Source organism: Entelurus aequoreus, linkage group LG27 (assembly GCF_033978785.1).
Source record: "Entelurus aequoreus isolate RoL-2023_Sb linkage group LG27, RoL_Eaeq_v1.1, whole genome shotgun sequence".
NCBI lineage: Eukaryota > Metazoa > Chordata > Actinopteri > Syngnathiformes > Syngnathidae > Entelurus > Entelurus aequoreus.
The window spans coordinates 31,938,141-31,953,263 of NC_084757.1; the positions used below are offsets into that span (position 1 = coordinate 31,938,141).

At 39.4% G+C, this 15,123-nt stretch overlaps 1 protein-coding gene across 1 annotated transcript; it reads left to right on the forward strand.

Moving 5' to 3' along the window:
• Positions 1–610: 610 nt before the first annotated feature.
• On the forward strand, positions 611–11,752 carry LOC133644698 (zinc finger protein 25-like). Its single transcript, XM_062039396.1, has 2 exons — positions 611–1,095; positions 9,313–11,752. Exons 1-2 carry the CDS (start codon positions 909–911, stop codon positions 10,161–10,163), a joined length of 1,038 nt encoding a protein of 345 aa, XP_061895380.1. The 5' UTR covers positions 611–908; the 3' UTR covers positions 10,164–11,752.
• The last annotated feature ends 3,371 nt before the right edge of the window (positions 11,753–15,123 follow it).

Sequence of the window (15,123 nt, forward strand, 5' to 3'; positions counted from 1 at the left end):
AAACATGCAATTACTAAAGAATAGACATTTAAATAGTTACCAGATAGAACAATGGATTGAGGAAACTTTTTTAGACAACATCATGGTGTACACAGATGCATCAAAAACTATAGGAGCAGCAGCTGTTATTCCACAAGGAAACATAGTATTAAATAAAATAATTAGTGATAAATTATCTGTTTTTACGGGAAATAGGAAGGAAGAAGACATTATTACTAGAATGAGATTAGGACATACATGTCTAAATAGTTCATTGACATTGATGGGGAAACATGCTACAGGACTGTGTGATTCTTGCCAACAGATAGAAAATGTAAGACATGTTTTAATACATTGTAGAAAATATAATAGAGAAAGGGAAATACTGGGAAATAAGTTAGCGAAAGAGAATATTAGGTTAGCAGTGGAAGATATATTAGGATTGCACTCAGAACACACAGGTTATAAAGCAATACACAAATTATTTAAAAACACTGGGTTAAATAAAATAATTTAGAGTAGGAATCTACCTCGATCCACACTCCATTACAGTAGGTGGCGGTAATGCTCACCACAAGGTTGCTTGCCAACCGCCATAAAAATCACAAGAAGAAGAAGAAGAAGAAGAAGAAGAAGAAGAAGAAAGCACATCGACTGAGAAAGACGTGAGCAATACGCTAATACGTCAGTCTTATTATTTGTTCTCCAGTTTGAAGTATTCACGTCGTACAAAAAACATATTTGATTCTTTATTCAAGTATAACATCGTCTCGATGTGCTAGAAGCACTGTGCCGCTTCTTGTGCTATCTTCGCTTGTTAGTTAGCTTAGCTCGCTAGTTAGCTTAGCTTGTTAGCTGCTAACAGAAGTTATCAACACATCGCTAACTAGAGATCAAGTGTGAGAGTAAAGTGTTGTGATTGTGTGAAAATGTCTACATTACACATGTTGAGAGCGTTCGTGGATCAGCGACTAACTGCTGCCGTTGAAGAAATATTTGTGATGTTAGAAAGAACGATAGCAGAATACGAGGCGGAACTTTATAGAACAAAAGAGGAGCACTATCAACTAATGGACGCTGTTTTCAAGAAACATCAAGATGTGTTACACAGAACAGGTTTGTTTATTTCATACTCTCACATGTTTACTAACTTTATATTTGATTATTGACAAGAAAATGACATTTGGAATATATAATATAATCACAATGACCAGTGGTGGAACAAGTCAGAGCTGGGCCGGGGGCGGGCCCCATGACGGGGCCCCCCTAAACTCAAATAATAAAGCTAATTCTAACATCATTTTACAACATACACATGCCTCTGTAGGTTTACCGCTAACAATCTTTAACCAGGTTTTATAACGTTTGCCTGCCATTTTTGCTGCAATTTGCATTTTCCTGACATTTATTTGTTTTCTCACTTTCACCACAGCATCAGCCCGTTCACAGGATGTTGAAAAATTATCAAAGGGGATCGGATTTTTTTAAATTTATTTTGCCTATCATTCACAATCCTTATGTGAGACAATGACATGTTTTCATTTTTTATGCATTCTAACGCAAACAAACGTTAACAAAACCTTAATTATCCTAATTCTAACAATGGAGTCAATGGGAGCTTCTCTATTCCGCTCACTAAGCCCTCTAAATAAGAATTATTTGATCAATATTATATACCCAGAAGTCATTTTGTTAAAAGCTATCTCTTTAAAACATGCTGTAAAAACGCATATTCTCTGGAAATATGCCTTACTTTTGAAGCCACAAACTGGAGGATACATTTTTAATTAGGATAACATTTAAAAAGTAGTTTAAAGGTTATATGGAATTTTCCAGGGTGAACCCCGTCTTCCGCCCCCCTATGACCCCAAAAGGGACAAGAGGATGGAAAAAGACACATCATAGAATGATATTTATATCCTTTAGATCAGGGGTGCTCACACTTTTTCTGCAGGCGAGCTACTTTTCAATTGATCAAGTCGCGGGGATCTACCTCATTCATATATATAATTTATATTTACTTATTTATGAAAAATATGTTTTTGTTAGCAAGTTAAAGGTGTTTAATGATAATGCAAGCATGTTTAACACATATAGTTAATATTGTTAATAAATTAAAGGTGTTTAAAGGCCTACTGAAAGCCACTACTACCAACCACGCAGTCTGATAGTTTATATATCAATGATGACATCTTAACATTGCAACACATGCCAATACGGCCGGGTTAACTTATAAAGTGCAATTTTAAAATTCCCGCCACACTTCCGGTTGAAAAACTCCTTTGGATGTGATTTATGCGCGTGACGTCACAAAATCCACGGAAGTGGTTGGACCCCATCGGACCCGATAGAAAAGCCTCTTGTTTTCTTCGACAAAATTCCACAGTATTCTGGACATCTGTGTTGGTGAATCTTTTGCAATTTGTTTAATGAACAATGGAGGCTGCAAAGAAGAACGTTGTAGGTGGGATCGATCGGTGTCTTAGCGGCTAAGTACAATACTTACAGCAACACAACAAGGACTACTTACTACGCTTAGCCGATGCTTGCCGCCAAACCCACGGATGAAGTCCTTCGTCGCGCAGTTGATCGCTGGAATGCAGGTGAGCACGGCTGTTGATGGGAAGATGAGGGCTGGCTGGCGTAGGTGGAGCGCTAATGTTTTATCATAGTTCTGTGAGGTCCGGTTGCTAAGTTACTAAATTAGCCTTAGCGTCGTTAGCAACAGCATTTTTAAGCCTTACCAGGCTGAGAATTTTTAACCGTGTAGTTACATGTACATGGTTTAATAGTATTGTTGATCTTCTGTCTATCCTTCCAGTCAGGGGTTTATTTCTTTTGTTTCTATCTTCATTTGAGAACGATGCTATCACGTTAGCTCAGTAGCTAAGTGTGTCACCGATGTATTGTCGTGGGGATAAAAGTCACTTTAAATGTCCATTTCGCGTGCTCGACTCTCATTTTCAAGAGGTTATAGTAGCCGAGGTGGTTTAAAATACAAATCCGTGATCCACAATAGAAAAAGGAGAGAGTACATAGTTCTGTGAGGTCCGGTTGCTAAGTTGCTAAATTAGCCTTAGCGTCGTTAGCAACAGCATAGTCAGCCTTACCAGGCTGAGAATTTTTAACCGTGTAGTTACATGTACATGGTTTAATAGTATTTTTGATCTTCTGTCTATCCATCCAGTCAGGGTTTTTTAAAATTTAGTTTCTATCTGCATTTGAGACTGCTATGCTATCACGTTGGCTACGTAGCTAGGTTAGCTTCTATTTTTTTAGCTTCGAAAAGCTGAATATTATTAATCTTGTATTTACATGTTCATGGTTTAATAGTATTTTTGATCTTCTGTCTATCCATCCAGTCAGGGTTTTTTTTTTTTTAGTTTCTATCTGCATTTGAGACTGATGCTATCACGTTGGCTACGTTGCTAGGTTAGCTTCTATTTTTTTAGCTTCGCAAAGCTGAATATTATTAATCGTGTATTTACATGTACATGGTTTAATAGTATTTTTGCTCTTCTGTCTATCCTTCCAGTCGGGTTTATTTATTTTGTTTCTATCTTCATTTGAGAACGATGCTAGCACGTTAGCTCAGTAGCTAAGTGTGTCACCGATGTATTGTCTTGGAGATAAAAGTCACTTTAAATGTCCATTTCGCGTGCTCGACTCTCATTTTCAAGAGGATATAGTATCTGAGGTGGTTTAAAATACAAATCTGTGATCTACAATAGAAAAAGGAGAGGGTGTGGAATCCAATGAGCCAGCTTGTACCTAAGTTACGGTCAGAGCGAAAAAAGATACGTCCATCACTGCCTCTCAAGTCCTTCACTGTAACGTTCCTCATCTACGAATCTTTCATCCTCGCTCAAATTAATGGGGTAATCGTCACTTTCTCGGTCCGAATCTCTCTCGCTCCATTGTAAACAATGGGGAATTGTGAGGAATACTAGCTCCTGTGACGTCACGCTACTTCCGGTACAGGCAAGGCTTTTTTTTTTATCAGCGAGCAAAAGTTGCGAACTTTATCGTCAATTTTCTCTACTAAATCCTTTCAGCAAAAATATGGCAATATCGCGAAATGATCAAGTATGACACATAGAATGGATCTGCTATTCCCGTTTAAATAAAAAAAATTCATTTCAGTAGGCCTTTAATGATAACACAAGAATATTTAATACATATAGTTAATATTGTTAACATGTTAAAGGTGTTTAAAAATAATGCAAGCATGTTTAACACATATAGTTAATATTAACAAGTTAAAGGTGTTTAAAGATAATACAAGCATGTTTAACACATAGTTAATATTGTTAACAAGTTAAAGGTGTTTAAAGATAATACATGCATGTTTAACACATATAGATTCCTTTGTTTCATGAAGACAAGAATATAAGTTGGTGTATTACCTGATTCTGACGATTTGCATTGATTGGAATCAAACAGTGGTGCTGATAACGTCCGCATTTTCAAATGGAGGAGAAAAAAAGTCCTCCTTTCTGTCCTATACCACATGAAAGTGGTTGGTTTTTGGCATCTTATTTGTCCAGCTTCCATACTCCTTTGTATACACTTTACAAGAAATACATTGGCGGCAAACTCCGTAGCTTGCTAGCTTGTGCACGCCAGCTTTCTGAGACTCCTAGCGCAGGCAGGATGAAGCAGAGCTTTTATTGTGAAGGCAGGAACTGTGCAGTCTGTCTTTAGAGTTTTGACGACAGGTACGGCGCCAGAGTTTGTTGAAATAAAAAGTGTTTCTCGCCTTCCTGTCGGTAATTTTTCCTTAATATTGAGCTGGCAGCAGCCAGCGTCATCTCAGAAGACTCTCGGGTGCCGTGAATGTCAATCAAGTGACGAAAGTGACGTCATACTGAAGATTTATGATCGCTCATTTTTAGGACTATTTTTTTAATGCCTGGCTGGCGAACGACTGACACACCCTACGCGATCGACCGGTAGCTCGCGATCGACGTAATGTGCACCCCTGCTTTAGATGCATGAAAGATAAGCTTGAGTTAAAGGCCTACTGAAAGCCACTACTACCAACCATGCAGTCTGATAGTTTATACATCAATGATGAGATCTTAACATTGCAACACATGCCAATACGGCCGGGTTAACTTATAAAGTGACATTTTAAAATTCCCGGGAAATATCCGGCTGAAACATCGCGGTATGATGACGTATGCGCGTGACGAAGTCCGAGTAACGGAAGTTATGGTACCCCGTAGAATCCTATACAAAAAGCTCTGTTTTCATTTCATAATCCCACAATATTCTGGACATCTTTTGCAATTTTTTTAATGAACAACGAAGGCTGCAAAGAAGACAGTTGTAGGTGGGATCAGTGTATTAGCAGCGGACTACAGCAACACAACCAGGAGGACTTTGTTGCCGCGCTAGCCGCCGACCTCACCTTGACTTTCTACGTCTCCGGGCCGCCAAACGCATCAGGTGAAGTCCTTCGTCCTTCTGCCGATCGCTGGAACGCAGGTGAGCACGGGTGTTGATGAGCAAATGAGGGCTGGCTGGCGTAGGTGGAGAGCTAATTTTTTATCATAGCTCTGTGCAGTAATCACGTTAGCTCGTAGCTAAAGCATTTCGCCGATGTATTGTCGTGGAGATAAAAGGCACCGAATGTCCATTTCGCGTTCTCGACTGTCATTTTGAAGAGGATATAGTATCCGAGGTGGTTTAAAATACAAATCCGTGATCCACAATAGAAAAAGGAGAGTGTGGAATCCAATGAGCCAGCTTGTACCTAAGTTACGGTCAGAGCGAAAAAAGATACGTCCATCGCTGCCTCTCAAGTCATTCACTGTAACGTTCCTCATCTACGAATCTTTCATCCTGGCTCAAATTAATGGGGTAATCATCACTTTCTCGGTCCGAATCTCTCTCGCTCCATTGTAAACAATGGGGAATTGTGAGGAATACTAGCTCCTGTGACGTCACGCTACTTCCGGTACAGGCAAGGCTTTTTTTTATCAGCAAGAAAGTTGCGAACTTTATCGTCGATTTTCTCTACTAAATCCTTTCAGCAAAAATATGGCAATATCGCGAATATACATTCATATTAAACATGCTGTGTTTTTAAAGTACATTTAGCACAATCACTGTTTAAAGGCCTACTGAAAGTCACTACTACTTACCACGCAGTCTGATAGTTTATATATCAATGATGAGATCTTAACATTGCAACACATGCCAATACGGCCGGGTTAACTTATAAAGTGCAATTTTAAATTTCCCGGGAAACTTCCGGCTGAAAACGTCTCGGTATGATGACGTTTGCGCGTGACGTCAAGGGTTGAAGGAGACATTTTGGAATAGCACGGTTGCCAGCTTAAATCGTCTGTTTTCATCGCTAAATTCCACAGTATTCTGGACATCTGTGTTGGTGAATCTTTTGCAATTTGTTCAATGAACAATGGAGACTGCAAAGAAGAAAGCTGTAGGTGGGATCGATGTATTAGCGGCTGGCTGCAGCAACACAACCAGGAGGACTTTGACTTGGATAACAGACGCACTAGCGTGAGTACAGCTTTGGCTTCCAAACATTTGATCGCTTGCCCGTACGTGCGTGGCGCTATGTGCATGTCACGTACGTAACTTTGGGGAAATATATGTTTCTTGCCGACTCTGATGGCGGCCGGGGTGTCGTCGTAAGCTACAACGCCCGCCGCCGCGCCGCTGTCCTCACCTTGACTTCCTCCGTCTCCGGGCCGCCGACTGCATCGATGATCGGGTGAAGTCCCTCGTCGCGCCGTCGATCGCTGGAACGCAGGTGAGCACGGGTGTTAATAAGCAGATGAGAGCTGGCGTAGGTGGAGAGCTAATGTTTTTAGCATAGCTCTGTCGAGGTCCCGTAGCTAAGTTAGCTTCAATGGCGTCGTTAGCAACAGCATTGCTAGGCTTCGCCAGGCGGTACAGCATTAACCGTGTGGTTACAGGTCCAGGGTTTAATAGTAATAGTAGTATTGTTTCACCATTCCTAAAAGACTACAATTTAGCCTCCAACAAATAACAGGACTTAGAAATGTTCCGGTCTCAGATGCTGCTTTTGTGCCATTTTTTGCGACTGAATGGAATGCTAACGTGGGTGATTCCAATCTAACAATTGATTTTGGTCTGGTAGTGGTCGTTCCACTGCCATCGTTCTATCATACAATACCTCAATGCTGACGAGGCAAAATTCCATTCTAACAACTATTATGCGCTTTGACAGAAATGTTGCTCTTTTGCATCTCAACAGTTGTTTTTTTTCACTACAATAGATTGGCACCAGCTACTAGACTGGATCTGACAAATCTAAGGCTATGAGCGTGTAGTGGATTGTCCGAAGCTTAAGCAGGCAACAAAAGTAGTTTAGTACAACAAATGTATTTACCCATTATCAGAAGTGCAGGTTGAATTGAGTTGGCCGTGCAGACAAACCACAAGTTACTCCGGAGCAAACAAGACACACACAAGCCAAAATCACTCTCCAGTTCCGGTCTTCTGCCATTTTTTATGTCTTTTGTGCGTCATCGTTCCTTATCGAGTGCGTCAGTGTCTTTTATCTTTTCCCTATCTGTTCCATAACAACTCGAATCCTTTAGACAGTCAACACATTCTGTAGACAGGTTGGCACTACTTAACATTCACTTTTGTCCCACAACTGGTCCATTCAATGGCACAAAATACAAGAGTATTAAAAATGAGCGGACATTCTTAAAAGACAAGAAATATAGGTCAAAAGGTCAGAAATTCTACTGCAAGCGTGAATTGATAAAGCCTACTTGAGTGAGAGGTGGAAGGTTTTCATAGGTATCGTTATAGACTACTGACATTCTGGTCTTGTGACAACCCTTGTAGAGTGTATCTTTTACAAAACAGGACCCCCACCACCCAGCTAGTGGTGCATATTTGACCACACTTTTTATTGACGACCATTTTACAACAACTCCTTTCTTTGCCAACATGTTCTCATTTGCAATGACAGCTATAGTGTTTTTTCTTCTGTTAAACACACACACACACAAGCATGCACACAAGCATGCACACACGCACATTTTTGTATTTGTTACCTTCTTGAGACCTCTGAAAAAGGCCTACCTCTTTAGGACCACCCTTTCTAGATATACTAGGATTTGTATTTACAACATTAATAGTACAGTCGTGGTCAAAAGTTGACATACACTTGTAAAGAACATAATGTCATGGCTGTCTTGAGTTTCCAATAATTTCTACAACTCTTGTTTTTTTGTGATAGAGTGATTGGAGCACATACTTGTTGGTCACAAAAAACATTCATGAAGTTTGGTTCTTTTATGAATTTATTATGGGTCTACTGAAAATGTGAGCAAATGTGCTGGGTCAAAAGTATACATACAGCAATGTTAATATTTGCTTACATGTCCCTTGGCAAGTTTCACTGCAATAAGGCGCTTTTGGTAGCCATCCACAAGCTTCTGGTAAGTTTCTGGTTGAATTTCTGACCACTCCTCTTGACAAAATTGGTGCAGTTCAGCTAAATGTGTTGGTTTTCTGACATGGACTTGTTTCTTCAGCATTGTCCACACATTTAAGTCAGGACTTTGGGAAGGCCATTCTAAAACCTTCATTCTAGCCTGATTTAGCCATTCCTTTTTCACTTATCAAATCAAATCAACTTTCTTTATAAAGCACATTTAAAATTTACCACAAGGGTAGCCAAAGTGCTGTACAATGGGCAGGGTAAAAGATAATACGAGAACCGAGCAAACACAACACAACACAAACAGAACACGATGAAAAATAAATAAATAAGATATAAAAACAGGATCACAGCAGGTGTATTATGGGGCGCCATTGCAGGATGGATATCACTCACTTTTGACGCGTGTTTGGGGTCATTGTCCTGTTGGAACACCCAACTGCATCCAAGACCCAACATCCGAGCTGATGATTTTTTAGGTGGTCCTGAAGAATTTGGAGGTAATCCTCCTTTTTCATTGTCCCATTTACTCTCTGTAAAGCACCAGCAGAACATGCCCAGAGCGTAATACTACCACCACCATGCTTGACGGTAGGAATGGTGTTCCTGGTCTCACCTTTTCTCCTCCAAACATATTGCTGGGTATTGTGGCCAAACAGCTCAATTTTTGTTTCATCTCACTACATAACTTTCCTCCAGAAGGTCTTATCTTTGTCCATGTGATGTCAGATGAAACAAAACATTTTTTATTTTTTTTTTTACTACATTTTCTAAATAGCTTGTCCATCACTGTCTATTTGGCCTACTTCACATGTGAATAGTTTGAATACTGCAAACTAAAATACAGTAACACCTCATTTGTGTTTTATGTTCTGCAGACGTCCAGCAGGTGTCAGCAGAGAGTCAAGAAGAGATTCCCTCCGGGCAGCAGGAGTGGAGCTCCAGTGTGGGACAAAAGGAGCTCGAGCCCCCACACATTAAAGAGGAAGAGGAGGAACTGTGGGAGCAGCTTCAAAGGTTGGAGGAGGCTAATGATGAAGATGGAGCTCAGTCCTTACAGCTTCATCACAGTCAAAGTGAGGAGAACAGAGGGGCGGAGCTTGTAACTCAACACATCACAGAAGCTGATGGAGAGCATTGTGAAGATATAAAGTCAGAACCAGACAGCATCTTTGCTCCACTGTCAGACATGGACCACATGATGTCAGACTCTTCTGATCACAGTGACCACATCCAAAAACCTATGGAGAGTAAAAATGACTCTAAAGGTGATACGACACATCACACTAACAACAAACACTTTGACTGCTCTGAATGTGGAAAATCATTTAGACAGTATAGTAATTTTACAGAACACGTGAGAACACATACTGGAGAAAAACCTTTTACTTGCTCTGTTTGTAAGAAGGGTTACTCTACAAAGGGTCACATGTCCACACACATGAGAACACACACTGGGGAGAAACCTTTTGCTTGCTCAGCTTGTGCTAAACGATTCTACACTAACAAATCCTTGATATTACACATGAGAACACATACTGGAGAGAAACCTTTTACTTGCTCTGTTTGTAAGAAGAGTTTCTCCAGAAAGCATCACATGACCACACACATGAGAACACACACTGGAGAGAAACCGTTTAGTTGCACTGTGTGTGTTAAAAGGTTCATGTATAAGCAGCAGGTCAGTACACACAAGTGTGTAACAGTCATGGAAGCTGCAGTGATTTAAAAAATATTAAAGGCCTACTGAAATGTATTTTTTTTTTTATTTAAACGGGTATAGCAGATCCATTCTATGTGTCATACTTGATCATTTCGCGATATTGCCATATTTTTGCTGAAAGGATTTAGTATAGAACAACGACGATAAAGGTCGCAACTTTTGGTCTCTGATTTAAAAAGAAGCCTTGCCTGTACCGGAAGTAGCGTGACGTCACCGGAGGAAAGGCTCCTCACATTTCCCCATTGTTTACACCAGCAGCGAGAGAGATTCGGACCGAGAAAGCGACGTCTACCCCATTAATTTGAGCGAGGATGAAAGATTCGTGGATGAGGGACGTGAGAGTGAAGGACTAGAGTGCAGTGCAGGACATATCTTTTTTCGCTCTGACCGTAACTTAGGTACAAGCTGGCTCATTGGATTCCACACTTTCTCCTTTTTCTATTGTGGATCACGGATTTGTATTTTAAACCACCTCGGATACTATATCCTCTTGAAAATGAGAGTCGAGAACGCGAAATGGACATTCACAGTGACTTTTATCTCCACGACAATACATCGGCGGAGCTCTTTAGCTACGGAGCTAACGTGATAGCATCGGGCTTAACTGCAGATAGAAACAAAAGAAATAAACCCCTGACTGGAAGGATAGACAGAAAATTAACAATACTATTAAACCATGGACATGTAACTACACGGTTAATGCTTTCCATGCTGGCGAAGCTTAACAATGCTGTTGCTAACGACGCCATTGAAGCTAACTTAGCAACGGGACCTCACAGAGCTATGCTAAAAACATTAGCTATCCACCTACGCCAGCCCTCATCTGCTCATCAACACCCGTGCTCACCTGCGTTCCAGCGATCGACGGAGAGACGATCATAGATGCGGTCAGCGGCCTGGAGACGGAGGAAGTCAAGGTGAGGTCGGCGGCTAGCGCGTCTGCTATCCATCTCAAAGTCCTCCTGGTTGTGTTGCTGTAGTCCGCCGCTAATACACCGATCCCACCTACAACTTTCTTCCTTGCAGTCTCCATTGTTCATTAAACAAATTGCAAAAGATTCACCAACACAGATGTCCAGAATACTGTGGAATTTTGAGATGAAAACAGAGCTTTTTGTATTGGTTCCAATGGGTCCGAATACTTCCGTTTCAACGATTGACGTCACGCGCATACGTCATCATACATAGACGTTTTCAACCGGAAGTTTAGCTGGAAATTTAAAATGTCACTTTATAAGTTAACCCGGCCGTATTGGCATGTGTTGCAATGTTAAGATTTCATCATTGATATATAAACTATCAGACTGCGTGGTCGCTAGTAGTGGCTTTCAGTAGGCCTTTAAACAGTGATTGTGCTAAATGTACTTTAAAAACACAGCATGTTTAATATGAATGTATATTTTATGTTGTATGTAGTGCTTCTCATCTTCTAGTGTTGGCCTGTAGTTACTTTTTAAGTTGTGTGCATTAATAAAATATATATGTGGCTAATGTTTTATTTCATTTTCTCATTGTTAAAGAGAGAAAATCTTAGTATTTTAATTTTTTTTGTGTCTCTTATAAATTCACAGATTTTTTCCAATGGATTTTGTTGATGTTATTATCCAATTAAAAGTATGAATGAATAAAATTGTTAACAAAGGTTTGACTCTGGTAGATTAGCAGCATTGTTACATCATGAATGTTAACTACTGCAAAACGTCAACCGAAGAAGAAAAAGGCTGAAGTTAGCAACACATCACTGAACTTTCGAGCCATCGCGAGTGGAGTTGGTTGTTTTTATTGCTGCATTTGTACTTATTTCACCACACATCTTCACTTTTAATACTAAAGTCTTCTTAAAATATATTGTTGTAGACTTCTAAGATTGATGTTTCTAATGTGTGTGTAGTCTGTGGAAAGGGTTGTTGTCCCTTGTGGATCCATTTGTTCACTTGCACATATACAAACCCCGTTTCCATATGAGTTGGGAAATAGTGTTAGATGTAAATATAAATGGAATACAATGATTTGCAAATCATTTTCAACCCATATTCAGTTGAATATGCTACAAAGACAACATATTTGATGTTCAAACTGATAAACTTTTTTTTTTTGCCAAATAACGATTAACTTTAGAATTTGATGCCAGCAACACGTGACAAAGAAGTTGGGAAAGGTGGCAATAAATACTGATAAAGTTGAGGAATGCTCATCAAACACTTATTTGGAACATCCCACAGGTGAACATGCAAATTGGGAACAGGTGGGTGCCATGATTGGGTATAAAAGTAGATTCCATGAAATGCTCAGTCATTCACAAACAAGGATGGGGCGAGGGTCACCACTTTGTCAACAAATGTATGAGCAAATTGTTGAACAGTTTAAGAAAAACCTTTCTCAACCAGCTATTGCAAGGAATTTAGGGATTTCACCATCTACGCTCCGTAATATCATCAAAGGGTTCAGAGAATCTGGAGAAATCACTGCACATAAGCATATATATACACTACCGTTCAAAAGTTTGGGGTCACATTGAAATGTCCTTATTTTTGAAGGAAAATCACTGTACTTTTCAATGAAGATAACTTTAAACTAGTCTTAACTTTAAAGAAATACACTCTATACATTGCTAATGTGGTAAATGACTATTCTAGCTGCAAATGTCTGGTTTTTGGTGCAATATCTACATAGGTGTATAGAGGCCCATTTCCAGCAACTATCACTCCAGTGTTCTAATGGTACAATGTGTTTGCTCATTGGCTCAGAAGGCTAATTGATGATTAGAAAACCCTTGTGCAATCATGTTCACACATCTGAAAACAGTTTAGCTCGTTACAGAAGCTACAAAACTGACCTTCCTTTGAGCAGATTGAGTTTCTGGAGCATCACATTTGTGGAGTCAATTAAACGCTCAAAATGACCAGAACAAGAGAACTTTCATCTGAAACTCGACAGTCTATTCTTGTTCTTAGAAATGAAGGCTATTCCACAAAATTGTTTGGGTGACCCCAAACTTTTGAACGGTAGTGTATATATATATATATATATATATATATCCTTACGTAACATCACCAGAATGATTGACAATTAGGAGGACCAATAGTCAACATGATCCACAACATCTTATAGTATACCTTTAAGTCTTTCATATATATATATATATATATATATATATATATATATATATATATATATATATATATATATATATGACCCATAACCTCCCTGCTTGGCACTCAGCAACAAAGGGTTGGAGTTGGGGGTTAAATCACCAAAATGATTCCCGGGCGCGGCGCCGCTGCTGCCCACTGCTCCCCAAGGGGATGGGACAAATGCAGAGGACAAATTTCGCCACATCTAGTGTGTGTGTGACAATCATTGGTACTTTAATCTTTAATTTAATATATATATATATATATATATATATATATATATATATATATATATATATATATATATATATATATATATATATATATATATATATATATATATATAGGATGTGGAGGGGGTTTGGGGGGTGAGCAGTGAAAATAGTGAGTTCAGATAGCATAAGAACAAGTATATACATTTGATTATTTACATTTGATTATTTACATTTGATTATTTACAATCTGGGGAGGTGGGATGTGGTGGGGGGAGGGTGTTAGTCTAGGGTTGAAGGAGCATGATTTAAGACTAGAGATGTCCGATAATATTGGCCTGCCGATATTATCGGCCGATAAATGCTTTAAAATGTAATATCGGAAATTATCGGTATCGTTTTTTTTATTATCAGTATCGCTTTTTGTTGTTGTTTTTTTTTGTTTTTTTATTAAATCAACATAAAAAACACCAATTACACTTACAATTAGTAAGTGTAATTTCCCTCCCTCATTTACACTCATTCACACAAAAGGGTTGTTTCTTTCTGTTATTAATATTCTGGTTCCTACATTATATATCAATATATATCAATACAGTCTGCAAGGGATACAGTCCGTAAGCACACATGATTGTGCGTGCTGCTGGTCCACTAATAGTACTAACCTTTAACAATTAATTTTACTCATTTTCATTAATTACTAGTTTCTATGTAACTGTTTTTACATTGTTTTACTTTCTTTTTTATTCAAGAAAATGTTTTAAATGTATTTATCTTAATTTTTTATTTTTTTTTATTTTTTAAAGGACCTTATCTTCCCCATACCTGGTTGTCCAAATTAGGCATAATAATGTGTTAATCCCACGACTGTATATATCGGTATCGGTTGATATCGGTATCGGTAATTAAGAGTTGGACAATATCGGAATATCGGATATCGGCAAAAAAGCCATTATCGGACATCCCTAGTTAAGACCTTTGTTGGATCGGAATCTGGGTTTAACGTGGTTTGTGGAGCTCCCCCTGGTGTTGTGGTTATGGCGGTCATTTACGTTATGGAAGTAGTTTGACATGTACTTCGGTATCAGGGAGGTGTAGCGGATTTTATAGACTAGGCTCAGTGCAAGTTGTTTTACTCTGTCCTCCACCCTGAGCCAGCCCACTTTGGGTAGGAGTGAGGTGTGATCTGGGGTGGAGGTCTAGAAGTAACCTGACTAGCTTGTTCTGGGATGTTTGGAGTCTAGATGTCTCATACCAAAGACTATAAAAATGGGACCCATTGCCTCCCTGCTTGACACTCAGCATCAAGGGTTGGAATTGGGGGTTAAATCGCCAAAATTATTCCCAGGCGCAGCCAACGCTGCTGCTTACTGCTCCCCTCACTTCCCAGGGGGTGATCAAGGGTGTATGGGTCAAATGCAGAGAATAATTTCGCCACACCTTGTGTGGAGTTAAAAACTCAAGAAGTGTCAGTAATCCATGCCCTACATGGTCAGAATCATTGATAACTACAATTCCCAGAATGCCAAGGTAAAATGGCCGCCAAAATGACTGATTGAAGGCACCTGAAAAGGAAAGAGGTTCAGTCAGACTCATTCACCAAACAAGCTACATGCAAGG